The 27,554-nt window shown below is 38.1% G+C and overlaps 1 protein-coding gene across 1 annotated transcript in view; it reads left to right on the top strand.

Moving 5' to 3' along the window:
• The first annotated feature begins 3,974 nt into the window (after positions 1-3,974).
• Positions 3,975-27,554, top strand: part of MON2 (MON2 homolog, regulator of endosome-to-Golgi trafficking) — a 110,866-nt gene continuing 87,286 nt past the window's right edge. The window contains 3 exon segments of the mRNA XM_006100679.3: positions 3,975-4,460; positions 16,783-16,846; positions 26,963-27,090. Coding sequence (XP_006100741.1) covers positions 4,350-4,460; positions 16,783-16,846; positions 26,963-27,090 — 303 coding nt within the window. The 5' untranslated portion in view covers positions 3,975-4,349.

Raw genomic sequence — 27,554 nt, 5'->3', positions numbered from 1 at the left:
TTTGTGGAATTCCTTTCCCTCTATTTTCTCATAGATTATTTCTTTGAACCCCTATTACTAAGAGACTCTCATACACCATTAAGGAGTTTGAACTTTAATATGAAAATAATAGAAAATCATAAAAGACATTCATATTTTCATTTTAGAAAGAGGACTCTGGGACCAGTGTGAAAACTAATTGTGGAAAATAAATTGAAAATGGACTTAGAGGTAGGGATTATACTTTGAAAACTGTTGTTTGAAACCAGTGAGAGATGATGATGATGGCCTGAACCAAGCTAGTGAGAATGGAGAAAAGTGGATGAATGAAAGGAATTTTATTTCCCTTAGATGCAGTGGATGAGGGAGCCGGAAAAGTCAACTTTGATTCTTAGTTTCCTGGTCTGGGCAACCAGTGGATGGTGGTGCCTTTCATTGGGAAAGATGATGTATAAAGAGGACCAACTCCTTTTTGAGGAAGAGTGTTAGGTACCAATGAGACTTCCAGGTAAAGATGTACAGTAGGCAATGTCTGGATCTCACAGAAGAGCGCTGGAGCTGTAACTGTGTATAACGGCTTGATATCATGATTTTCATGGATATCTGGGCAGCAGTTTCTTGGTTTATTCCCACAGCCCTAAATTCAGGAACATACTTGAACTAGGCTATGTTAGCACAGGGAAGCTGAGAATAAAGGATTTATTCATATCTGAATATCCTCTGTACTGCAACTTAGATTTCACGTTGTGCATTGTATGACATGAGATTAATGAGGTACCTTGCCTCTCGGCTGATATTGCATGTAAGTGGTGTCTCTGTTGTATTTTGGTTAATCTGAACATTCTATTGGCATTTGTCAACCTGGAGGTTATACAGGGTGATATCAATAGATTGGTAGTAATTGAGCCACTGGTGTGCATAAAATCACTCTGGGAGAATAAATTAAGAGAAGAAACCATAGAATTCTAGGAAATACTAATATCCAAGACAGGGGTGGGGAACCTGTTTTCTGCCATGGGCCATGTGGATATTCATAACATCATTCTCAGCCATACAAAATTATCAACTTAAAAATTAGCCTGCTATATTTAGTCAAACATTTAATTAACTCACCCCTAATGCCTTGGCAGGGCCAGATATTTCCCACCCCTGATTTAAGGAGTAGGTGGACAAGAGAAAAGTCCAAGAGAATAAATGAATGATGGTAAAAACTGGGGGATTGAATAACTAGAAAGGTAGATTGAGCAATACTAGTATTTGTATTTCATCATTAAACTGAGATAGATATTTCAGAATGATATAAGTTTTCTTGTTACACATGAATATATGCTCATGGTTAAATAGGTGAATTTTCTAAAAGATTTATAGCAAAGGTTCAGAAAAAGATGGGTTTCCTAATTTTCAACTAAAGTTTGCTGATAATTAAGTCTACCTAGAAATGAATAAAAGGCAGAGTGAGTAATGATTGCAAAGAGTTGTCTTTTTCTACTGCCTATTTAAAACATTTACTATGTGCCAGGCATTGTGCCTTATCAGCAATATCTCCTTTAGATATTAGAAAGACCTCATGAGGAAAGCACTTGTATTTTCTTCTTTTCCTGATGTAAAAACAACTGAAGATTAGAGAGAGGAAGGGACTAAGTCCTGTGAGGACTAAGATGCAAACTGAGGGTTTTTTACTTCAGAGCCAAAGGGTTGACTACTGCTTGATAATACTATGAAAGCATTACTTATAATAATAAAAGATTAAGTTTATCAGGATTTATTAATGTAATTTTCAATGAAGATGGATTTTGTAGTCACAGAAGACCATTTCACACTCATACCAACACTTACAGGTGTGCTACAATTTTGAAAGTACATCTTGAAGTACTTAAGAACAATATGTATTTGAATTTTGGTTTTTCCATTAAAAGAGAAATGATTCTGTTTTTCAGAATGCTAGCTCCTGAATTTAGTTTATATCTTAACTTATAGAACCAAAAATTGTTTTACCTCTGCTAACTTGCTAGGTTTTGGCCTAAAATTATGCACTGGGGCAAGACCATCTCTCTAGGCATAGGTATGTAGAAAACTATTTGGGTTGTTTTTTTTTTTAAAAGAAATTTACAGAATACTAGGTATGGGTAATAGTTGCACCTTAAGAAAAGATTGTCCTTTCAAATCCTTATAAGTATTGTTTTTAATTAATGAATTCCAATTGCATATCCTTAACTTTATATAACAGAGATATAAAAGACTCTAAGAAAGTTGATTTTGAGTCAATCATGCCCAAGTTATTAATAATAATAAAAAATAGCCCAATTGAGTGTTGACCTGTGAACCAGGAGGTCACGGTTCGATTCCCTATCAGGGCACATGCCTGGGTTGCAGGCTCCATCCCCAGTCCCTGCAGGAGGTAGCTGATCAATGATTCTCTGTCAACATTGATGTTTCTATCTCTCTCTGTCTCCCTTCCTCTCTGAGATCAATACAGTATATTTTTAAAAAAACTAAATTTCAAAAGGAAAATTAGGGCAGGAACTTGATCCTAGAATACTGGGCCAATTACTAGAAGATCATTTTTAAAAGCTCCTTGGGGCCTTAAGAATAATGTTTGCGGGGCGGCAGGGGGGTGGAATCAATTGAGGAAAAGGAGACATATGTAAAACTGTAGACAATAATAAAAAAAAGAATAATGTCTGCCACATATTTCACCTACGCTTATTTTTTTTGTTAAGTTCACAGCTTTTAATACATAAACCTTATACCATAGGAGCTGTCAAAGTTCCCAGAAGTTGTGTAATGCCCATAAATGATCCAAATTACAGTTCTAGAAGTTAGAACAGTATCTCATCTTACTCATCCTCATCTGCCACCTTCATGCATCCTTGTTTGCTTCTCAGAATAAAAGAAGAAATTATTTAGTTTACAAAGTAATTGTGGTACAAGTCTTTATTTTACAGTCAACCATTGCCAACTGCCACCCACTGACAATATCGTAGTTCTGTAAACCTTCAGTTGTCTGAAGGTGTCTATTTCTTCATCTCCCACCTCTACCTTGGTTCAGGTTTTCACTCTACCTCTCTCTGCTTTCTACTCAGTAGCTGTAAAGTGTCTGGGGCAAAAGCATGCTGACCTGAATCTTCGGAGAAGCTCAGATGATTTTTATCTTTATTTTGCCTCACGTGTATTTGACACTGCAGACCTAATGAAGGCTTTTACATCGGTTCCTTATTTGAGCGTCAGAACTCTGCTTTTAGTAGGATAATCATTCATTCAACAACTATTTATGGATCATCTGCTTTGTGCAAAGCACTGTCCTAGGCACTCGAAATACAGCAGGGAACCAAACGGAGGGGGAGAAGGCATTCCAGCGCTTCTGAAACTTTCATTTTATAGGGGAGATGGACATGAGGTGAAAGGGGAGGGAAGGTCGTGTAGCGCCAGGTCGGTGTACCCAGAGATTTTGGCTTTTACTTGGGTTGCAATGGAAAGCCGGCGGAGGGTCTGGCAGTTTTATCTGTCATTTTACAAATGGCAGAAGTAGTGGCTACTTCGCAGTAAGTGCACCCCTATGGAGGAACTGCAATTTAGGTGCTCAAGGGGGTAGAAAACTAAAAGGAGGTAGGCGTTGATTTGGGGACACTAGCCCAGAGATTCGAGAGAGCAGAAATGAAGACAAATGAAGATTAATCCAAAAGGAAGCAAACTTGTTTACAACGCAATACGCAAAAAGATACGCCAAGGAATAGCTGGTGCTCCGTTCAGGCTCTTGTCACCGAAAACGAAGCAAATCTAGATGAGGCAAGGGGAGCGCTAAACCTACTCGGATGCTTGCGCCCTGGCCCGGAACCGAGTTGGCCCTTAGCGTGGCCACGCCCCTGACCACGCCCCCGGCCACGCCCTGCCCGCTGCTCCCCGCCCGGGTTGGCTACGGCGGGGGCGGTGGCCACGGTGCCCGGAAGTGCCGCTGACGTGTCCCCCGCCGCGCTCGGAATTGTGGGCCACTTGGCTAATGGCGTCGGCGAATCTGTGGGGTTCGGGGAGCCGGCGCTGAAGCTTGTGACGACCGGTGTGTCTGGGCCCCGCGGCAGCGGGAGGGACCTGCCCGCTTAGGGGGCTCCTCGGCCGGAGCCGGCGGGGCCTAGCGGGGCGGGCGACTGCAGGGGCAACGCGGAGAGGAGCCGGGGGAGTTGCGAGGAGGCTGCCGGAGGCACTCGGGCTCGCTCCGGTGGGCAGTCCAGGCCCCGCGGAGTCCCCGCGGAGCCCCAGAGGCGGGCTGCGGCGGGGCCGGAGGTGCCTGGGGGCAGTTGCCTGTCGCCCCCGGGAGCTGACAGTGCCGGAGTTCGTTTGCGCCGCTCGGAAATTGGCTCGGAACTTGGTGGATCATGTCCAGCACCAACAGCCCCGAAGCGGTCAAGAAGCTGCTGGAGAACATGCAGGGCGACCTGAGGGCCCTGTCCCTGGAGTGCAAGAAGAAATTCCCACCTGTCAAGGAGGTAAGCCTCGGCGGCGCCGTCCTCTCAGACCCGGTCCAGTATTCACTTGGCCTTGCCCTGTCCGGTTCCACGAACGCGTCTGATGGTTTCCTGGGGAGAGGTCTGCGGCGCTCTGATTTCCTCTGCGCTCCTGTGCTCGGGAGCGCTCCTGTGCTCGGGAGCGAGGAATGGAGTTCGCGGTGTGAGCCGATTCAGCCCCTTCTGGCCTTTTCCACGCTCGGAAAAGCCAAGCCAGAGTTGAAAAAAAATTTTTGTTTGTTGCTTCTAAAAGCTCGCATTCATCGTGTGGTGAAATCCGTGCTCCTCACCTGTATAGTATAGGTCACTCCGTTGGAAGTAGCTTTTCTGGTCATGTTGTCATGCAGCTGAACTCTGTGTCAGCCCATGAAGTATTATGGAGTTGCCCAGATCCACCTAACTTAGGACGCGTATTGACGACACACAGTAACCATGTTCAACCTTGTTATGAGCAAGACGAAAGTGGGAAGTTTGTGCTAGGAATACAGCTTAACCTCTCCGAACTTCAGTTTTACTTCAGATGTAAAATAGGGTTAAAGGGTGCATTTATTAGATTACGATGGGAAAGTTGTCAGAGCAGAAAAGGGTATTATTAAAGAAGCTCATATAATTAAATAGTCTATACAAATTAAATTCTCTAAATACTTAATTGAAATTTTTAACATTTATTCATTATTGGCTCTTTCTCTTAAGGTGCCATTTAATTTCTCTTAAACCTTTTTAAAACGCTGCTTAATTTATTTCCTCATTTCTGGAATAAGATATTTCAGTGCTATTTTTGTCAAAGCAATTATTTTATTTTTGTTGTTGTTTTTAAATATATCTTTATTGATTTCAGAGAGGAAGGGAGAGGGAAAGAGAGATAGAAACATCAGTGATGAGAGAGAATCATTGATTGGCTGCCCCCTGCATGTCCCCCACTGGAGCTCAAGCCCACAACTCAGGTATGTGGTCTTTGACCAGAATCAAACCTGGGACCCTTCAGTCCTCAGGCTGATGCTTCATCCACTGGGCCAAACCAGCCAGGGCTTATTTTTATTTCCATTTAATGTAGTATAGTATATCTGCAGTTTCATTTACCAATTGCCCTAAAAGTTCACCAAGGAATTTTGAAGTATTTTTCATAATTATTTAAATGTTTTGCCTTTATTATTGTAAAGATTCGGTAGTTAGAACTTACCCCAAAAAGTTTGGATTTTAGGCTTCCAAGGAACCTTAACTTGTCTGCAAGTGCTTTGGTCTCATTTTTAACGAACATCATCTAGTATTTCTTTAATAAAGTGAGCAAATATTACTCAATGTTGGAAATCAGATGTACCACTTTTGGAAAGATGATCGTCATTATGGTATGTTTTATTTCAGATATTAAAAAATTTATTTTGATATTGGTTTTTATTTTCCCTATATCATCTTCTGTTGAAAGTAATAACTAATTTTAAAAATTAGGCTGTTCCCATTATAAGAGAAATGCTCTTAAATGTCAAATCCTATTTTATAATTTTAATAATTTATATAACTGACTTTATAAATTACATAAAAACTGTGATTCTTCTGTAGGCCTCTAGTATGAGAATTCAGTTGACATTTATTAAATTATTTCTATTGGAAAAGGCATTCAGAGTTCCAAACAGGTAACTTACAAAGTTCTAGAACTCAATTCATTTCTAACCTAGGAACTTTCAGTATAGCTCATTCGCTGTTTTACTTGTACACTGGCTAAAGAGATATTTAGTAATTGCACCTAGTCCAGCCGTGGGCAAACTACGGCCCGAGGGCTGGACCCGGCCCGTTTGAAATGAATAAAACTAAAAAAAAAAAAGAACTGTACCCTTTTATGTAATGATGTTTACTTTGAATTTATATTAGTTCACACAAACACTCCATCCATGCTTTTGTTCCGGCCCTCCGGTCCAGTTTAAGAACCCATTGTGGCCCTCGAGTCAAAAAGTTTGCCCACCCCTGACCTAGTCTTTGAGGTAATGACAGAAGTAAATGTTGTGATTATCTATGATACATAATTGTATACATAGTGCATACTCTGTAAGAATTTACTGAATGTTAAGAACTTTGATTCCATAACTAATGATACTTCTAATATACTAAGGCCCTATTTTAGAAATTGAAAAATGACTTTGACTATTTCACAAGTTTAAAACAAGAATGAAAGAGCCCTAACCGGTTTGGCTCAGTGGATAGAGTGTCGGCCTGCGGACTGAGGGGTCCCGGGTTCGATTCCGGTCAAGGGCATGTACCTTGGTTGTGGGCACATCCCCAGTGGGAGGTGTGCAGGAGGCAGCTGATCGATGTTTCTCTCTCACCGATGTTTCTAACTCTCTATCCCTCTCCCTTCCTCTCTGTAAAAAAATCAATAAAATATATTTAAAAAAAAAAGAATGAAAGAGAGAGTATGGATTAAAAAGAGATTTACCAGATATAATTACCAGGGCATAGTGACCTTTGCTTATGTAGAGAGATAAATCTATGATGCCTCTCAGATGTCTAGCTTGGGAAACAGAGTGGGTAACTAAAAGAAGGAATATAGGAGGAAATGTTTTGGTGGAAAATGAGTAGTCACGAATATATTAATTAAGTTTAAGATTTATGTGTGACATTCATGTGGAACTGACCCAGTAGGTATTTGAAAATGATGGTTTGGTACTTAAGAAGGAGGCCTAAAATTTCAGATTTAGGAGTATCAGTTTATACATGATAGTAGAAACCATAAGAGTAGATAAGATGGGCCAGGAAGAGTGTGTAAGTGAGAGCATTAAGACTAAAGAAGGAACTTTGGGAAACAAAAGCATTAAAGGGAAAGAGGCATGTGGGCAGACTAAGGTTAAGGATTTGGGAGAGAAAGGGAATACTTGCTAGAGCAAGGTCCCTGAGATAGCTGGAGTTTTAGGGCCATAAGTGTATGAACTAGCTTTCAGTCTGAGATAGAACATTCTTTTCTGCCAGAGGAAGGGAAAAGGAAAACATGGGTTTAAATCTGATAAATTTGTATGAGGGGCATAGTAGAGAGGAAGTTGTGGACAGTTTGACCTATGACTTTGTTTTCTTGGTAAGATAGGGAAACAAGCTTGTTGCTGTGATTAATTAGTGATGAAAGAAGTGATGGGTAGGAAGTTTGAGAGGAGATTTGGATCACATTGGCAAAGTGGAGGAGAAATTCATTGGAATATGTCTTGGCAGGGAGAATGGTTGAATGATGATAGATCATAAGATCTAGATTGTATTCCCAAAGAAGGAAATTCAATAAAACTTTGATTGATTGGAAGAAGATGGATGGGTTAAGGGTCTAGCGGTAGCAATTTAATCAAAGAGCAAAGGATTTGGGGAGTGAGAGAGTTAGAAGGATAGGGGTTGGGACAATAGTGGGACATTGGATTTTAGAATACCAAGTAGTGTACGGTAGAGGATGATGAGGTTCAGGGAGTGGGTGGTAGAAGAGCAAAGGGAATGAAGGTCGTTTGAGTTGAGGTGGTCAGAATTATGTTTTTTAGTGGATTTTTTTCTTTTTTATTGAAGTGGATTTGGTAAGGGTATAAATAATAAAGTACAAATAGTCTTCCTTGGCTGGTCTTTTTTTCCTCTTGCCCATTCAGGCCTGATAAAAGTTGCAACTTACCATAACAGGATTCTCCCCTTAGCCAACTCTTTGGGTACTGAGGCCCAAGTCAGTTTGCTCTTCTGATAGGGAGATCTCATTTTCACGACCTTATGACAGTGAAGAATGAGGGTTGGATAATGTTGTTTTTTCCCCACGTAGGTTTTAATTTTATTCAGATTCTTATTGGAGGAAGAGAAAACCATTAGTTATTGAACTGTTCCAATCCCAAAGATAAACCCATTTTACCTAAGACGAAGTTCGATCAGTTTATAAATGATAGAGCAGGGATTAAAGCAGAGTTTAAGTCCAGAGATTCAACCCAGACTCCTTGCCCAATTTCTATTCCTCCATGCTGCCTCTTCAGGTTGAAATTATGTTGAGCAAAGGGGAAAAAAAGTCTTATAGTCAAATTATGTGGTTCCAGTTATGAGTTATTGGTTCATTTAAGTCAACTTTTGATGTCCTGCTTGCTCCCAGGCTATCAGTTCAAAAAGACTCTCTGATCTGTTCCCATGAGGTGTATTCCAAGATGGTCTTCTCATGGGTCCTGCTTTAATCCAGTTGATATCTTCACAACTTCATTTTTGCCTCCTCTTGCAGTTGGCGTCCATCCATACAGTTATACTGATAGACCTGCTATCACTGTGTCCATACATTGGTAATTTTTCTCTCACTTGATACTTTAGCTTAAACATTTTCTTTTCTTTTTTAAATATATTTTATTGATTTTTTAAGAGAGGAAAGGAGAGGGATAAAGAGTTAGAAACATTGATGAGAGAGAAACATCGATCAGCTGCCTCCTGCACTCCCCCTACTGGAGATGTGCCCGCAACCAAGGTACATGCCCTTGACGGGAATCAAACCTGGGACCCTTCAGCCTGCAGACCAACGCTGAGTCCACTGAGCCAAACCGGTTAGGGCTAAACATTTTCTATATGTACAAGTCTTATTGTTATTTCAATGAACGCATTATCTTTCATCATAGTCCATTCACCATAATTCACTTAACAACTTCCAGAATACTTGCTTTCAGTTTCTCTCTGCTGGTATTGATAATGTTGGTAATTAACATCTTCAGACACAGCTTTTTTTTTTCCTTATGGGTTACTGACTCATAAAGGGAATAAAATCCCTTGTGTATTTTGAAAGTAACTACTGGAATCTGTGAAGCAGTATTTACATCTTCGAAAAATGGCTGTGTATAAGCTGCAAAATTCCCCCTTGTTGCCAGCAAGAGAGGAAGGTTTGGGACACAGATTTTATCACCGCTCTCTTTTGTAGAGACCTGTGAAAACTGTCCAGTGGCATTTGGACTGTCAAGTCCATTTAATTTATTGTTCCTCTTTTTTCTTTTCTTCTTTTAAATATTATGTTATAGGAGCTAGAAGGCAAAGTGGTTCACTATTACGTAGATAATTAGGGCTCCTTAATACGAAATCCAGGAGGCAAGACAAAGTGACCCTCCTCCCATCCCACATCAGTCTCTTAAAAGTCAGTGTTTTCATATATAACAGTACCGTTTGAATAACTACCCATTCAATTTAAAACTCAATCCCAAAGCAAAGAGAGAGCCATTTCTCTTTAAGTGCAGTACATCAGACACAGCAAATATGACACTCCAAAACAGAAAGGGCTATTAATAATTTCAACCACACTTAGAAACATTTTTTTTTAATTGAGTTTATTGGGGAGGCATTGGTTAACAAAACCATACAGGTTTCAAGTGAGGGCTAGATAGTGTTTACATGCTTACCATATTTTTCCGTATGTAAGATGCTATTTTTTTTCTAAAATCGTTAGACTGAAAATCGAGGGGCATCTTATACACGGAAGTCAGCCAAGGAGGGAGTTGTGAGAGTGCATAGCTGCCCATACCTTGTCAAACAGGTTTTCTCCAATCATGAGCCTTAATGTTATTGACATCAGTTGATCCCGTAATTGGAGGTGGAGAGTGTGCAGATGCAACAGAGACCTGAACGTTCTGAGCCCATGAAGTTGTCAAAAAATAAAAAGATAAATACCGGTAAGCGATTGTCTTACTTTGCAAAATTCAAACTGAATGTAATCAGCCCTGATCGTGCACCGGTGGGGTCCCTCGGCCTGGCCTGTGCCCTCTTGCAATCCGGGACCCCTCGGGATGTCAGAGAGCCAGTTTCAGCCTGATCCCGCAGGCCAGGCCAAGGGAAGTAGCAGTAAATTTTTATATCTACATAAGTTTGTACATAGTTCTAGTAGTGGACATTTGTTAATTCCCTTCATAGCCTTCATTCCCTCTTATTACCTTCCATGGTAGGCTGTACTCTTTCTTCATTTTCAACCCATTTGGATTTAAGTTAATCTAATTTTTTGCTCCAGGGTCCCTCAATTAGTTTGATCTAGTTTAAACCCTTCATTTTTGTCCTTCATTTCTTATCTTCATTTCTGGCCAGGTCACATAGTGCCAATGAGTGCTTTCGGAAAAGGAGAGTTTCTTTTTTCTTCTCAAGAGCTACAGCAAGAGACCCTATAGTCCTATATAATAAAAGGCTAATATGCAAATTGAACGGTGGAATGACCGGTTGCTATGATGTGCACTGACCACCAGGAGGCAGATGCTCAACCCAGGAGCTGCCCCCTGGTGGTCAGGCGCTCCCACAGAAGGAGCACCACTCAGCCGGAAGCCGGACTCACAGCTGGCAAGCGCAGCTAAGGATGTCCGACTGCTGGCTTAGGCCTGCTCCCTGTGGAGTGCGGGCCTAAGCCATCAGTCGGACATCCCCCGAGGGCTCCCAGACTGCGAGAGGGCACAGGCCAGGCTGAGGGACACCCCCTGCCCCCAAGTGCACGAAATTCGTGCACCGGGCCTCTAGTGTCATATAAAATGGTGAGGTGTAGAGTAAAATGGTGGCTACAAATATTTTTATTGTCAAGATTGGAAGCAGCCTGATGATGAACCTACCCAGGAAGAACAGAGAACCAAGAGAATGGCAGAGAAGTGAAACTGTAGCTCTGATGGCATTGCGAATCTCTGGATCAAATTTTCTCTGGATTTTTCAATTAGTGGGCACTAAAGTCTCTCCCTCTATTTAGAAACTTTCATTTGTTTGTTTAGAAACAATTATTATATAGCTACCATATGCTAGGCACTGTGATAGGCATTAGTAATAGTGAGAGATGAATGACATTTGTTTTTTATCCTCATGGGGCTTGCAGCTGGAATGGAGAAGAAGTTATATAATGAAATGAATGGGATAAAATGTTACAGGTACAAACTATAGAGAGCCCACTATTAAAAAGTTGCCACTAAAAAAAGTGATGGAAGAAATGGTTTCTGTCACTGCTTATGGTTCTGTAAGAGTACCAAAATCAGAAGAACTTGCACCATAAATTTACAGGTATCCTCATGCTTTTAGCAGTGGTTTAATTTCAGTAAAACATTATTTTCCACATTAAATTAGTGTTATTTTGGGTTCGCATTTAATTTGTGGACTTGTTGTCTTTGTAATTTAATAGCTATAAAAATGAGTTTATTTTAAATTTTATTTATACTAACTTAAATTTGTCAATGACTTGGTAGGTCCATGAGAATTTTTATTTTTAAAAGTTGTCCTTATACTACTCAATTTTGAGATTCACTAGTAGGGGTGGGTGTTGGGAACCATTGAATTGAGACAGTGGATAGATGGAGGATAAGACTGTAAATAGAGAAGTCTCTTAGTTTAGGTTGATAATGAGAAGGTTGAAGGTTTAGAAGTGGAATCTGAGAAGAAAATGAATATAAGATATGTTCACTACATAATCTTTGTAACTGGTTAGATTTGTGGGATGAGGGAGAAACACCAGATATCTGGTCGGTGACATCTGGATGGATGCTGTTGCTGCTCAGAAAGATAGAATTTATGGGAAGAAGAAACAGTTTTTTTCAGGTGCTGAGGTGGAAGTTGGAGCAGGGGGTTTAAGAGAGACATCTAGCCCTAACCGGTTTGGATCAGTGGATAGAGTGTAGCCCTGTGGACTGAAAGGTCCCAGGTTCGATTCCGGTCAAGGGCATGTACCTTGGTTGCGGGCACATCCCCAGTAGGAGGTGTGCAGGAGGCAGCTGATCGATGTTTCTCTCTCATCGATGTTTCTAACTCTCTATCCCTCTCCTTTCTCTCTGTAAAAAATCAATAAAATATATTTTTTAAAAAAGAGAGACATCTATTTTTAATATCTTGAATTTAAGGTGTCTTTTAAATATCTAGGTTAAGAAGTTCTATAGTTTAGGATATAGGTAAAGAACAGGAATATAATTTAGGAGTCTTCATAGTTTAGAAAGTTGAAACCATGGAATTGAGAGACTGCCCAGGAAGATTTTATTGAGAAGTGAGGTCAAGGGATATTCTAGGTGGTCTTGGAAGAAGAATCAGCATTCTCTCCTGTCTCTGCTTTTCTATGCACTAGGCCAGTGATGGCGAACCTATGACACGCGTATCAGAGGTGACACGTGAACTCATTTTTTTGGTTGATTTTTCTTTGTTAAATGGCATTTAAATATATAAAATAAATATCAAAAATATAAGTTTTTGTTTTACTATGGTTGCAAATATCAAAAAATTTCTATATGTGACACGGCACCAGAGTTAAGTTGGGGTTTTTCAAAATGCTGACACATCGAGCTCAAAAGGTTCGCCATCACTGCTAGGCTCTGTATTCACAGACTGGTGTCTATTTTGGTAAGTAAAGGCTATTGAGAAAGAGAAAAAAATATTTGTCGAGAGATTAATTTTAAAAGTAACAAGTATTAAGTGCTGCAGTGTATTCAGTGTATTGAAGACTTTTGACTCTCTTTCCCAACTCACAGATTGCCTTCAGGAATAGAGATATTAAATTGTCCATCTTAACCTATATCATCTCTATCCAAGTCCGCACAATCTAGCACTTTTTTCCCCCCATGGGGTCAATTCAGAAAAAATAACTATGTTTACAATTGTGTAGTTCCCATGTAGGTATCAAGGTATCTGATCAGAGTAGGGGTTATTTTTAAAGCAAGAAGATAAAGACTCTTCTTCACACAGATAATTCTTGACAAATAGAAGGAAATCTGAGTCTGAATACTTCCATTTATACAGGTTACTATTGAAGATGTTGGCTAGGTCTATGTATGAAGTAAGGCTGCAGTGGTTAGGGGGACCCTGATATATGTGTTGTCAATAAACATTGATAGTGAAACTTCCCAGCAACACAGGGTGCCTATGAGAATAAGATGTTACAGTTTCAAATGAGGAGCCATGAAATAGGTCTAATTATATCTAAGGCTGCAAATAGTTCTTGGGTGATTTCTTGAGTTTAGGAATGAAAATATCAGTTATATATATTTTAAAACACTTCTTTGGAACTACTTAAAAAAATGACAACACTCCATTGTCTTCTTCCTTATGTGTAAAAATATTTTTTAACATATTGTATACTTATTTATAAGTTGATTTATTTATACTTATGTATGATATATACATGAGTCCACTCTTATTTATCTTAGGAAATTAAAATAGTATATGGCAAATTTGACATTGTTTACTGATACCTCGCATGCTACAGGACTGATTTTTAGAAACAGTTAGGATTTGGAAAGGTCATACTGACTAGAATTCAGAAAGCCAGGACAAATTACATTGGCTTTTATGATGGACTAGAGGCCTGGTGCATGAAATTCGTGCACTGTGTGTGTGTGTGTGTGTGTGTGTGTGTGTGTGTATGTGTATGTGTGTGCGCGCGCGCGCCTCAGCTCAGCCTGCACCCTCTCCAATCTGGGATCTCTCTCACAATCCAGAACTGCTGTCTCCCAATCGCTTGCCTGCCTGCTTGCCTGATTGCCCCTAACTTCTTCTGCCTGCCAGCCTGATTATCACCTTAACCACTCCCCTGCCAGCCTGATCGACACCTAACTGCTCCCCTGCCAGCCCGATCGCCCCCAACAGCCCTCCCCTGCTGGCCTGGTCACCCCCAGCTGCCCTGCCCTGCAGGCCTGGTTGCCCCCAACTTCCCTCCCCTGTAGGCCTGGTTGCCCCCAACTGAGGGTCGCCCCCAACTGCCCTCCCCTGCCGGCCCGGTCACCCCTAACTGTCCTCCCCTGCAGGCCTGGTTGCCCACAACTGGCCTTCCCTGCAGGCCATCTTGTGGTGGCCATCTTGTGGCCACATAGGGGTGGCCATCTTGTGTGTTGGAGTGATGGTCAATTTGCATACTGGTCGTGGCTAGTTAGCATATTCCTCTCATTATATAGGATTACTTTGATCAAGCTCTTTTGACTGAAGCAGAATAAAATGTTGAATTTAAGCATATGCAGGGTACATAGGGCCATAGTGAGAAGGGGGAGAGGTTGAATATTTGAAAATTGTGGTAGAAGAAATCTCAGTGACCACAGATTAATTTCATTTGGCCCAATAAGAAATGTACCCAAGATAGTTTGAGTTGAGGTGTATGAGTATAACAAAGTATGAATAATAATTTCAGTGTTCTTTAATTTTTACAGTAGTAAATTTGCTGTTTTGTACATCTTTAAAGTATATCCAGAATTTGACTACTTTTTACTATCTCAATCAGTGTCACCTCTCGCGTATCCACCACATATCTTGCTTATGTTATTGCAATAGCCTCCTAAATATTGCTGCCTGTTGAAATCACCTGAAGATTTTAAAACTTCTTATGCCTGGATCTTACTGGCATTTATTCTGATTTAAAGAATGGGCATCAGGATTTTTTTAAGTTTCTAATATGCACGGCTCCAAATAATCAGAAAATCAATACTCTTTTCCTGAAATAGTCCTTTTATTTTTATTTGTTTTAAATAGTCCCTTTATTTTTACTATATTTTTCTGCAAGTAGTGATGGTCTTTTAATTTGGGACATTTCTACTTCTTAAAATTATTAAGTCCTAAGTGTAACCATTAGGGCTCTTAGTTGTGAGCAATGAAATCTGACTCTGGCAGATATAAATAGAAATGAAATTGAGCGGTTCACAGTATTTGTAGAAGGCTGGATGGAGCCAGCCTTAGAAAAAGTACAGGAACAAAGAGAGGCTAAGCAGCTAGAGTCACAGCACAACATGCCAGCGAGATCATTACTGCTGTCTCTGCTGAACAGTGACTGGGTGCCTCAGATTGCACTCCTGGTTGCACTGGCCCCTTCATGCAACCACTGGTTCTGCTGCCATCACTGCTCTTGGAAAGTACATGTCATCTCCACTGTGGCCATTGTCAGAAAGAATTGTCTCTTGTCTCTTTGCTTTTCTGTGCCACTAGTTCCCATATGATAGTGTGTGAGTGAGATAAGTGTGGGCTGCCAGAACATGTGGAAAAGCAAGCACACATCTGGCATTTTCCTTTTTTAATAGTGGAACATAGCCTCTATCTTGCATCAAAACTTGTGAAGTTGTGAATTCTTCAAATAAAAGCAAGGGTTTTATATGGTTGGAAGCCAACAAATAGCAAAGGTCTACACATAGTGTAGTCAACAATGTGTTATTTATTTTATGCATTAATTCACTGGTTCTCAGACTAAGAACCCATAAGACATGGTGTTCTTCCATAATTATTTTTATACATTTAGAGCATGGTACCACTTGTTCTTTAGCAAGTAGTAAGAGGTAACAAAATAGATGAGCAAGTAGCAAGCAAATTAATAGGGAAACTTGGACATATAAGTATTTGTGTATTATTTTTAGAGGAGTGGAGACCAGAATAAGTAGAAAATAGACATGCTTCTTTTTATTTTATTTTATCTTATTTTCTCTTTTAATCTTTATTGTTGAAAGTATTACATAGGTCCTCCTTTTTCCCCCATGGCATGTTTCTTGGTAGTTAAAATATCCTGAGTTTCTATGATGGAAGCTGTATATCAATATTTATGTTAACATTGTCCAATAGAAATATAATGTGGACCACAAGTATAATCCATAGATACAATTTTAAATTGAATTTAAAAAGTAAAAACACCATTCATTTTAATAATATATATTATTTAACCCAGTGTGTTCAAAATAATGTCCCTTCAACATTCAATATAAATATTTAAGGGATAGTTTACATTTTTTATCACACTAAGTCTTCAAAAATCTAGTGTGTTTTAAACTTAGAGCACAGCTTATTTCAGACTAACCACATACAATGTGCTTAATAGTCACATGTAATCAATGGCTACCATATTGGACATCACAGTTCTGTGGCATTGCATAAAATGCCATCTGATCTCCAAGTACTAAACATACTTATGATGTAGTGTTTTAGACATTTTGTGAAAACTGAATGGGTGTTTAAAAAAATGTAACCTAAAAGTAATAAGTGCTTGGTTATCCATTCTCTTCTAATTCAAAACAGTTTTACTTGATATTGCAGTGTTTTGCTATTTTTATGGTGGGGAAGAAGATGTGAAATGGGGAAGAGAAACATAATTTTGTTTTTCTTTATTATTTTTTATTTTCTGAACATCGAAATTCGTAAGTAATTAGGGTATTCCAGATGTGCCTTAAGGCAGAGAAAGCAACATGCTGTAGTGCAGAGCTTGCATGTGAATAATTAAATTAATCATATTTTATTACATTTTATCGAAGTTTTCAAAATAAAAATATAATAGTGACTGAGTCTGTACTCGAGAGTTTATCTATCATATATGATTTTTTCCCCTAGATAATTCATGTTGAAAGTAAGTCTTGTGTTCTAATTATTTTTATTCTTGCAGGCTGCTGAATCAGGAATAATAAAAGTTAAAACAATAGCTGCACGAAACACCGAAATTTTGGCAGGTAATTTTTTGTATTAAAAATTCAATAATCAATGAAAAATTGACTAATAGAAGTAGAATCTTAAAAAACAAACAGTTTTTGTAGCACAAAGTTCCTAACTTATTAACTAACTGGGTTTCTCAGAGATGAATGCTATAAAATCCTCTGAAGTAAAATATATAAAATTATTAACTCCTTAAAGGCAAGATTTTTCTTACTCATCTTTTCATTCTCCTCTACCTTTTGTCAATAACCTAAGACACACCTTACCTATCCAATTAATATTTGTTGTATTGAATTGAATGTTAGATTGGCTCTCAGTCCACCTTCTAAGGTCTATTTTATCTTTAATATAAACAAGTCATAATGTAGTGTTATAATAAACCTAGTAATACTAAATGAGTTTTCAGTCCTGTGACTAAGGCATTATAGTCATGAAGAAAGAATGGGAGTGGGGTGGAGGAAAGAAAACAAGTGTTTTCTTACATTCTCATGATTGAACCTGGTGTTCAAGAAGAGCTTTGAAGAGGTTTTTTGGGGGCACCATTTTGATATAGTCTACTTCTTTTTCTTTGGTGCCTTTCTGTTCTTACATCAGTAATGAACATGGAAAAGAAGGAAACTGGTATTTTTGAAAATTTGTTACATGTCAACTTTTTGTGCCACTCTGTCTTATATAAGACAGTCTTGTGGGGAAATATTTTTATTTTATAGTAGAGCAAGTTGAGATGTAAAGAGAGTAAGTTACTTGCCTATGATCACATGATAAGTGATGGAAACAGATTCAAACCCAGGGTTATTCAGAGCCACCACATTCTTTCTGCTGCAGTGCCATGGTGTTGCGAGGTTTCCATACCAGCTACCCCTCCCCCATGTTTCTACTTAATCATTGCTTACTTCACTGATCCTTCCTTCAATCTGCTTTTCCAGTTCCAATAATGCTTTTGGTCTCAGCTAGTTATAGGAGAAAAGCAGTCCTATTAAGTTAATTTACACAAAGTCTAAATACTAGTAAGAATCTCTAACTCTCATAAATCTCTACTTTTTTAAAAAAAATATATTTTATTGATTTTTTACAGAGAGGAAGGGAGAGGGAGAGAGAGTTAGAAACATCGATGAGATTGAAACATCGATCGGCTGCCTCCTGCACACCTCCTACTGGGGATGTGCCTGCAGCCAAGGTACATGCTCTTGACCGGAATCGAACCTGGGACCCTTCAGTCTACAGGCCGACGCTCTATCCACTGAGCCAAACCGGTCAGGGCTAAATCTCTACATTTTTAAAAAAGGATACCAAATACATCTCTAATTGGTGGAATTTCAGAGTATTACCAAATGAAATGAAGACTTTTGGGGGCAGTTTAAGAATGGGAAGTGAGAGTGGGTTTCACATAGGCTTTCCAGCTTTGCTGCAAATTTGCCCTTAGGGTTAGCTCTCCTAAGTTACATCTGTTTCTCACAGCCTCTTCTCTGATTTTGAACATTCTGTCAAAACATCAAATAGTTTTACAACATTATTCACAGCATTGAATAATGCTCAGTGTGCATGTTGAGAAGGGGTGAAATGAAGGGAAAAGGCAAAGGTATGTATTGTTGGATTCAGTAGATTTTAGGAGATGCATGTTGGGTAGATTAGTTATTGTGAGAAAATTAATGATTAAAGATAAATTATAATCTGGATATTTTTAAGTTGGAGACATGATAGACCAATCATATTAGAACATCATTATACATATTTACTTTTGCTACTGTCATTGCTGATATTATGGTAAGTTCTTAATTATTCTCCAATAATAAAAGTTTACATTGGGTCTGTAGTTGATGGAAGATATTTTAAAAAGACTGATTTCTTTAGAGGGTCATTACCTGTTATAGAGTTGTATACCAAGTAAAATATCTAATTAGTTAATCCTTAAGGATGAGTAATAAAAATTTTCTCAGTCAGTATGAGTTTAGTATATAGGTAAGCTATTAATTTCATTCTAAAGCACTTAGCTTTATCTAAATCAAGGTAGAACAAATCTTTATGCACATACAATTAATCATTCATGCTTTAATATTCATAGTATCTAAAGCCACGTACCTGAGGAGCTATTTAAAATTTTTCCTGGTGTTTTGTTTTGTTTGTTTTTTACCAAGTATTTATAACAATTGATACTTAAAATTTTATAGATTTTTTAGACGACTGTCATCTTGAAAAAAATTAAAGGCTCTTAAGAACAAAAGAGTTTAAATTCGTCAATATGTAGTTTCTAAACTACTTAGTTCAGAGTACAGTTAATACTGAGAAAAAAATTTAGTTGATTTTTTTTTTTAAATTTCCTGAGGAATGTTTGCTTCTCTATAGTGCTAGGGACTATAGGTTACTATGTTTGTGCTGTAATGGATGTTAAAGATACATAATTGAGGCATCTTAAATGAGGTGAGATACTGAATTCTCAGAGATCTTTGCATATTCAGAAAACATAATGGGTTGCTATAAAAATCAGAACCTTGAGTTAAGATCAGTCTGATTAATGATACCCAGTATAAATTTCTAGCCAAATTTAGTTTTCTTAGATTTATTTTCCAAGGGAAGGTTATTTACATTGCAGAATAAATCTTTGTTTTACATCTCCCCTTCTTTTAAGCATCCTCCTTTAATGTTTATTTTTCTTTGTTTTCACTGCTGTCATGAATGCTGACATAAGTGGGAATGCTTTGCCAGGTAATGTCAGCATTGATTCAGATATACAGATCATTTTCTCAAAATTTCCTTTTTCTTTTAAAAACAAAACTGTTAATGAGAGATAGCAACATAAAATTTTTCATTTACAAGGCCAAATGCCTTAATCTTATATTTGATTACCATATGTTACAAATTGTTTTTATTATCCCATCTTAAGATATACTTGAAATTGACTGAGAAAGTTTATGCTGTTCAAAAAGTACATAACAGAGAATCTGCTTTTTGAATAAATATTTGAACAAGAAATCAATGAAGTTGTGATGCCTTTTAAAACTGTATATTTAACGCCTACACAAAACTATACGATTACATCTACCCATAGCTGCTTTCAGCTACTGTCAGATACTTGTAGAATTTTACACAGATAATTATTATGTATGATTTGTGTTCTTTTCCTCACATAGATTCCCTACCTTTTTCATTTCTACATGATCTTATTACTAAAAGGTCTCTAATTTAAGTAATTTGAGTAAATATACTTTGTAATTTTTCCCCAACATTAAAAAGTAAATTATCTTCTGATTTTATTTAGTATATTGTCTTATCAATACATATACTTGTGATATTTCATAAACATTTATAGACTATATCATACAACATATTCTTAGTAGGAATAATTATGTAAGAATCACCAGGTGTGATACAAAGACAGTTAATATAATTTACCTATAATATATATGGAAATATAAGAAATATATTTGAGTATATTTGAGCCATGCTGTTTAGCTTACTTGCCTTTTGAAGTCCTTTGCCAGAAATTTTCCCTTCCAGATGACATACTCCCTGTGAGGTCAGGATCAATATCTTACTCCTCCTTATATTGCTAGTAGGTAGTACATTATTTGTGAAGTAGTAAGCCCTCATTAAATGCAGATATGTGTCTAGTATGTTTTTCTACTTTTCTTTAATTTTCCATTATGATGATTTGAGTACATTTTGTCTTATTTAATTCATGTCAGCCAGATAACAGAGTAATGAAGGAGACAGACCCTAAGTAGAGAATTCTAATACTATGTGGTAAATGCCAAGATGGAAGTATAGATAGGCTTGTTATGGAAACATAGGGAAGGCACCTAATCCATCCTGGGAATCTGAAGGTGAGTCTTGAAGCCTGAAAAAGAGATAGCTAGGCAAATAAGTTATAGAAGAGGAAAGTAAAGGAGATTACTTATATACATGAGGTATAAAACATCTTGGTCTATTTAGTTACACTATTCAGGTATTACCATTGTGTGATATCCTGAGCAGCTTGATGGAAAGAGTTTGAATCAGGGAAGTGACACATTAATATTTTTATGTAAATTACTCTGACAGCAATTCGGAAGATACATTTCAATGTACCATCAGTAAGGCAGAGGTCTGTTGGTGGGCTATTCCTATAATCCAGGCCAGAAGACACAGGGGGCTGTAACTAATGTCATGCTCACAATTTGAGCTAATGGGCCAGAGTTTCTTTACAATACAGTGTGTTCTTATTTATTATATTTCCTTGGGTTTGGGTTTTTTTTTTCTTTGAAAAATTTTAATTTTTATCCTGCTTTTTATTATATTATAAATACTTTTCTTTGATGCCATCTTTTGTCATTTTTTTTAAGTTGCTCTATAATTTAGTAAGTAATTATAGCTTATTTAACCATTCCTTTATGGTAGGCGTGTTTTAGTATTTAGAATTTTTTAAAGATTAATTTCTAGAAATGAAATTAATAATCTAAAGGGTATGAACATGTTCTTGGAATTTGTCACCACACTGCTTTCTACAAAGATAAAACTTGATGCATTTACCAGTATATGTGAGTATCTTTAAAACATCCTTGCCAGATTATTATTTTTAAAAAATCTTTTTGGTAATTGAACAGGCAGATGACTTCTCATTTTAATTGACATTTCTCTTTAATATTACACATTTTTCTCTGAATATATTCTATTTTATTTTACATTTATTTTGAGTTTTTGTATCTTCCTTATCAAATTTTTGAGGTATTTATATAGCAAAACTATTAAATTCCCATCATGTGTATATTTTCTGCAAGTCATTTACCTTTTAATTTTTTAATTAGATCCTTTTTATTTTTACATAATCTAATTTTCTAATTTGTTGCTCTCTGTTTAGGAAGCTCTTCTCCTACCACATAGTTTTTATTTTTTTCTAGTTTTTCTGCAGTTTGATTTTTTTCTTAATAATATACGGGATGACATAAGGACCTAGATTTGATTTTCTTTTGCAAAATTACTAATTGTACCTACATCATTTGTTGAATAATCCTTCCTTTTTTCAATAATGTACTTTTAATATGAGACTCTCCATGCTTTTATTTGTCTTTCAATTCTTGAGTTATTTAAAACATTTTCAGACCTTTTGAACCATTAAATTTTTTTTAAATGTTAGTAATATCAATCTTTTCCCTAAGTAGATTTTAAGGGTTTTGAGGATAGCAATTGTTTTCACATCACATTTTATTTCTTTCATAAGAATTACAATTTGTTATTTAATGGCCATTAAAATTCATCATAATAAAACTTTTATTAGTCCCTATTAGTGTTATTCATAGTGGGGTATCCTAGTTTAATTCTTTTTTTCCAGGATAAAAACTGCAATTATGTAGTGAAACTCCTCAGAGCAAGGAAACCCCTAGGATATGGGGACCTGCTGGACCTCTTTCAGGTGTGTGAAAGTACATCATTTGAACTCATAGTTATAAACTTTGGACATAAAATATATTTATTAAACACACAGTGTTATTCAATCAAAGGAGTTATGCCCATTAAGGGACTTAGGTAGAAAATAATCTTTTTTTAGCCCCCAAAAGCTATCTTTAAATTTTAATGGAAATTGAAATAGAGAATTTTGATTAAAAAGAGTTGACCTTTTCCTTTTTTCCTGGGCTGATAAAAAAATGGTTAAATCAAGTTAGATGTTCTTTAAATTGCTGGGCAGTGTTTTTTTCCATGTGATTTTCAGAGTTTATACCCATAAGGTTTTTATATAAAACTATGCTTAAATAGTATGTCATTAAAATTATTATATACAAAAGGAGAGCAGCTATTCTCTCATATAGAGGAGTAAGATTAATTTCTGCTTCTTACGTCAGCTATCCCTTTTAAAAGAAAAAAACCAGTAGCTTTTTCCCCCTTGATCATTACCTTACTGCACTGCGATCTGCATATGAGGAATATGTTTTTGTTTTTCACATTATGCTTCAAGAGACAGAATAGATCAATAGATTTATTTATTTTTTTGTTGATCATCTGTTCTGTATATTATAGAGACTTCCCTTTTGACCATTATATTGTCATATAAAGTGGGAGGGGGAAAAAAGTGGGAAGGAGACAGATATTTGATTACTTTGAGTTATATTAAAAGGAAGTTTTTAAAAATTATTTTTATTACTATCTTAAGTTTATCTCAGTTTGATAGATCTGGATAACTGTGACTGACATGGATACACCATTTCATTATAATTCACCTTATTCATTCGAAGATGCAGTTTTTTCACAGTTTAATATTCCCCAAATTGGTATGCATCATACAATTGATGGCATCTAAGAATTACTGTAGGCCAGGTGGTGTTATAGTTGTTTATTTTCAGTGCATATGTGAACGTATTTATAATTGTTCTTATTAGCACATCTGTTATGTGCATTGTTATCACATTAAGTTTAATTGCCTTGTAAAATGTCACCTTAGTTATTGTACACAAACTTTCTGTTAATGTCTTATGGTAAGTAAGCGCCAGCATCAAAACATGGGTGTTATTAAGATCTGACAATAGCGAAGTACTCCGAGGCATCTCCAATGCTCTTGATGTCCTAGACCCGTGGTCGGCAAACCGTGGCTCGCGAGCCACATGCGGCTCTTTGGCCCCTTCAGTGTAGCCATGAAGTTTCAGTTGCACTGTACGTGCACGCCCACATGTGGTATTTTGTAGAAGAGCCACACTCAAGGGGCTGCAGTTTGCCGAACGCTGGCCTAGACCAGTGGTCGGCAAACTGCGGCTCGGCAAACTGCGGCTTGCGAGGCACATGCGGCTCTTTGGCCCCTTCAGTGTGGCTCTTCCACAAATTACCGACTTCTGTGCATGGGCCATGAAATTTCAATTGCACTGTACATGCGTGCCTGCACGTGGTATTTTGTGGAAGAGCCACACTGAAGGGGCCAAAGAGCCGCATGTGGCTCGCGAGCCGCGGTTTGCCGACCACGGGCCTAGACGCTAGAGCAGTGATTCTCAACCTGTGGGTCGCATCCCCTTTGGGGGTCAAACAACCCTTTCACAGGGGTCGCCTAAGACCATCGGAAAACACATATATAATTACATATTGTTTTTGTGATTAATCACTATGCTTTAATTATGTTCAATTTGTAACAATGAAATTGGGGGTCACCACAACATGAGGAACTGTACTAAAGGGTCGTGGCATTAGGAAGGTTGAGAACCACTGCTCTAGAGGATGAAATTGTAAGGAAAAATTTAAGTGATTAGTTAGCACTGTATCATAGTTTATAATTGGCACTGATTTACACTCTTGAGAGATTATGGATATGTCTTAAAACCATTGTCATTAGCCATTCTATAAAAATACATTGTTTTTCCTTCTATGAAGACAGGATTCCTTTCCTACATTTATCTGAAGGCTTAAGGCAGACAACTTTAAAGTGCAGATCATTGGTTCTTCTTAGATACTTTTAACTCTTTTCCTTCTATTTGTATCAAGTCCTGTTTACTTTAAATAGGGGCAACATAATGTGGAAAAAATAGTGGAACCAGGAGTTAGAAGACATTTTCGAATTCTGGCTGTAGCACATACTTGTTGCTTGGGCCAAGTCATGCCATATAAACTCTATTTGATTATTGTGATACCAAATGAGAAACACATGCTAACATTCTAAAAATTACAAATGCAGCTTGTTACTATTGAAACTTATTTGCTTGAACAATCCTATCTAATAATAGACAAACATGGTAATTGACCGTACCTTTGCTACACCTCCCATTGGCTAATCAGCGAGATATGCAAATTAACCGCCAAACAAAGATGGCGGTTAATTTGCATACGTAGGCACGAAGCGGCAGAGCGAAGACTGAAGGCGGCTCTGCCTGGAGCAGTGAAGGCTTGAAGGCGGCGTGAAGGCTGAAGGCAGCCCCGGCCGGAGCGAAGGCCTGGGTCCCGGGTGCCGGAGGAAAACCGGTGCCGGCAGCCAGGGGAAGGGAAGGCCGTGCAACAGGCTTCTAGTATTTAATAATTAGAAATGTTCAGATGAGTTAGGGGTAGCCTCTTATATGGCAGGATATTTATTGCATGAGAGCTTTATTGTCATCTTTTAAGAATTCATATAAATGTTTTGAGACATTGTTATGGAAAATTTATGTCTCTGGATTTGAATCAAAATCTTTATGCACAAGAAAGCAAGGAAATAAGGCAAGGGAACCCTTTTGGAAACTGTTCTTTGCAAGTCATTTTTGCCATCTCTTAGCTGTTCTAACTCGCCAGTTTATTCTGGCATACGGAGGGGCTTTACAGATCATGGTGTAAGAAATTGTAGTCTTTATTTACCATACCATAAAGTGAGTTTTGGGAGCATAAAGGTAGAGATTTAAATAAAATTCATGTTAACATTGGTTTTATTCTTATAGTGGTTTTTCTGGATGACTTTCTCATAATTTCTTTGGCAAAACTTGTTAAAATTCAGATTGGTATGTCTTTATTATGTTTTAACCTCTAACATAATTGATGTGTATAGTACCTTTGAAAGCATATACCAAACACATAAGTTTAATATGTTCTTGATTCATAATTCCATGTTATTTATTCAAATTCCCGGAGAATGACAAACCTGTCTTATATTTGTGTAGCCATTCAATGTGTATTGATTTAATTTCATTTTATAAATTTAATTATATATAATTCAGTTTACACATATTCTAACCTTTTACATTTTTGCTGCCACTTTAAAACTTCTGAAAGAATTGGCTTGGTAGAAAGAGTTAAATTAAGATTTGGAATTATAGCATGTGCATCCAATTTAAAGTAATGTTTCATTAATAAGAGGAGTAATGTTACTGTTTTTAATGAGCTTATTTCTTAAAGAAAAATTAGGCTATGTAAATGCAAGGCACCTATAATAAGAAAAGTGTAATATGCTAATTAGACTGGACAGCCGAACAACCTTCTGGACGTCATTCTGGACATCTTTACAGACAAAGCCATGGCTGAGGCAGAGGCAGATAGGGGCGATCAGGCAGGCAGGTGAGCAGTTAGGGAGGATCAGGCAGGCAGGCAGAGGGGTTAGGGATGATCAGGCAGGCAGGCAGGCAAGCAGTTAGGGAGGAACAGGCAGTCAGGCAGAGTGGTTAGGGGCGATCAGGCAGGCAGGCAGAGTGGTTAGGGGTGATCAGGCAGGCAGGCAGAGTGATTAGGGGTGATCAGGCAGGCAGGTGAGTGGTTAGAGGCAATCAGGCAGGCAGGTGAGCAGTTAGGGGTGATCAAGCAGGCAGGCAAGCAGTTAGGGGCAATCAGACAGGCAGGCAGGCAGAGTGGTAGGGGTGATGAGGCAGGCAGGCGAGCGGTTATGGGTGATCAGGCAGACAGGTGAGCAGTTAGCAATCAGGTAGGCAGGTGAGCGGTTGGGGCAGTCAGATAGGCAGAGGTGGTTAGGGGTGATCAGGCAAGCAGACAGGGGTAGTTAGGGGCGATCAGGCAGGCAGGTGAGTGGTTAGGGAGGATCAGACAGGCATGCAGAGTGGTTAGGGGCAATCAGGCAGGCAGGCAGGCGAGTAGTTAAGGGTGATCAGGTAGGCAGGCATAGTGGCTAGGGGCGATCAGGCAGGCAGGCAGGTGAGTGGTTAGGAGCCAGTGGTTCCGGATTTTGAGAGGGATGTCTGACTCCCCCAAGGGGTCCTGGATTGTGAGATGGTGCAGGCCAGGCTGAGGAACTCCCCCCTCCCCGTGCATGAATTTTGTGCACTGGGCCTCTAGTATAATATAATTATAGAGAGTTTCTGAACATTCAGAAGTATGGTAGAATGATATATATACTATTTTAAATTACTTTTTCTGCTCTGTGATATGAATTTTTATTCATGTTTTCCCTTCTGCACTATTGAAGAAATGGTATGCTTCTCTGAGGCAGGATAAACTTCTGAGAAGTTGACCTTAAAGAGTATAGTACCATAAGAAGGACCAGCGATAGAGTGTCAGGAGAAAGGCATGGCAAAGCTATAGTTAAGGGATGTAGTTTAGATATGAATTTATAACATCTATTTGAAGTGTTTTAACTCTTATACTTGGTTTTTATTTTGGTGTTAATTTTACATAAAGTTTTTAAATCATCATTACTGGTTGTAATTATATAAAATGTATTGCTATTTATGAATTAGATTTAATAATTTATTTTATATGTGTTCTAAATAAAGCATTAAAAGAGAACAGCTCAGAGGTTGTTCAACCTTTTCTAATGGGTTGTGGAACCAAGGAACAGAAGATCACTCAGCTATGTTTGGCCGCCATTCAGAGACTCATGTCACATGAAGTTGTATCTGAGGTAATTTGAAGATTTTATCTGAACTATGCACCTAAGAATCAAAGCAGTTTTGACAAGGGGAGAATGAAACATACCTGATATTTAATGTAAAACAGTTTTATGACTACCAATGTGCTTGAAGGACATGGCTGAATTTTAAAAGATTAGCAAATTATTTCATTATTAAGTACTCATAAATAATAAAAATGTAAGTGCATTTTTCAAGTCATTTATAGTATAAGTAGTCCCAGAGAACTACACATATTTTCATATTACTGAAGAGAATATCCTGTATAATAAAATGCTAATATGCAAATTGTCCCTTGGGAGTTCGATTGACTGGGAGTTTGACCGCTCACTGTGACGTGCGGTGACCACCAGGGGGTGGTGTGGGATGAAGGAAGGCCCCGGCCTGCAGCTGCCAGCTGGGGGAAGGAAGGCCCTGATCAGCCCTGACCACCAGCCAGGCCTAGGGACCCTACCCA

The sequence above is a fragment of the Myotis lucifugus genome, unplaced genomic scaffold (assembly GCF_000147115.1).
Source record: "Myotis lucifugus unplaced genomic scaffold, Myoluc2.0 scaffold_323, whole genome shotgun sequence".
In the NCBI taxonomy this organism is placed as follows: domain Eukaryota; kingdom Metazoa; phylum Chordata; class Mammalia; order Chiroptera; family Vespertilionidae; genus Myotis; species Myotis lucifugus.
This window is presented reverse-complemented; position numbering and strand designations above follow the sequence as displayed.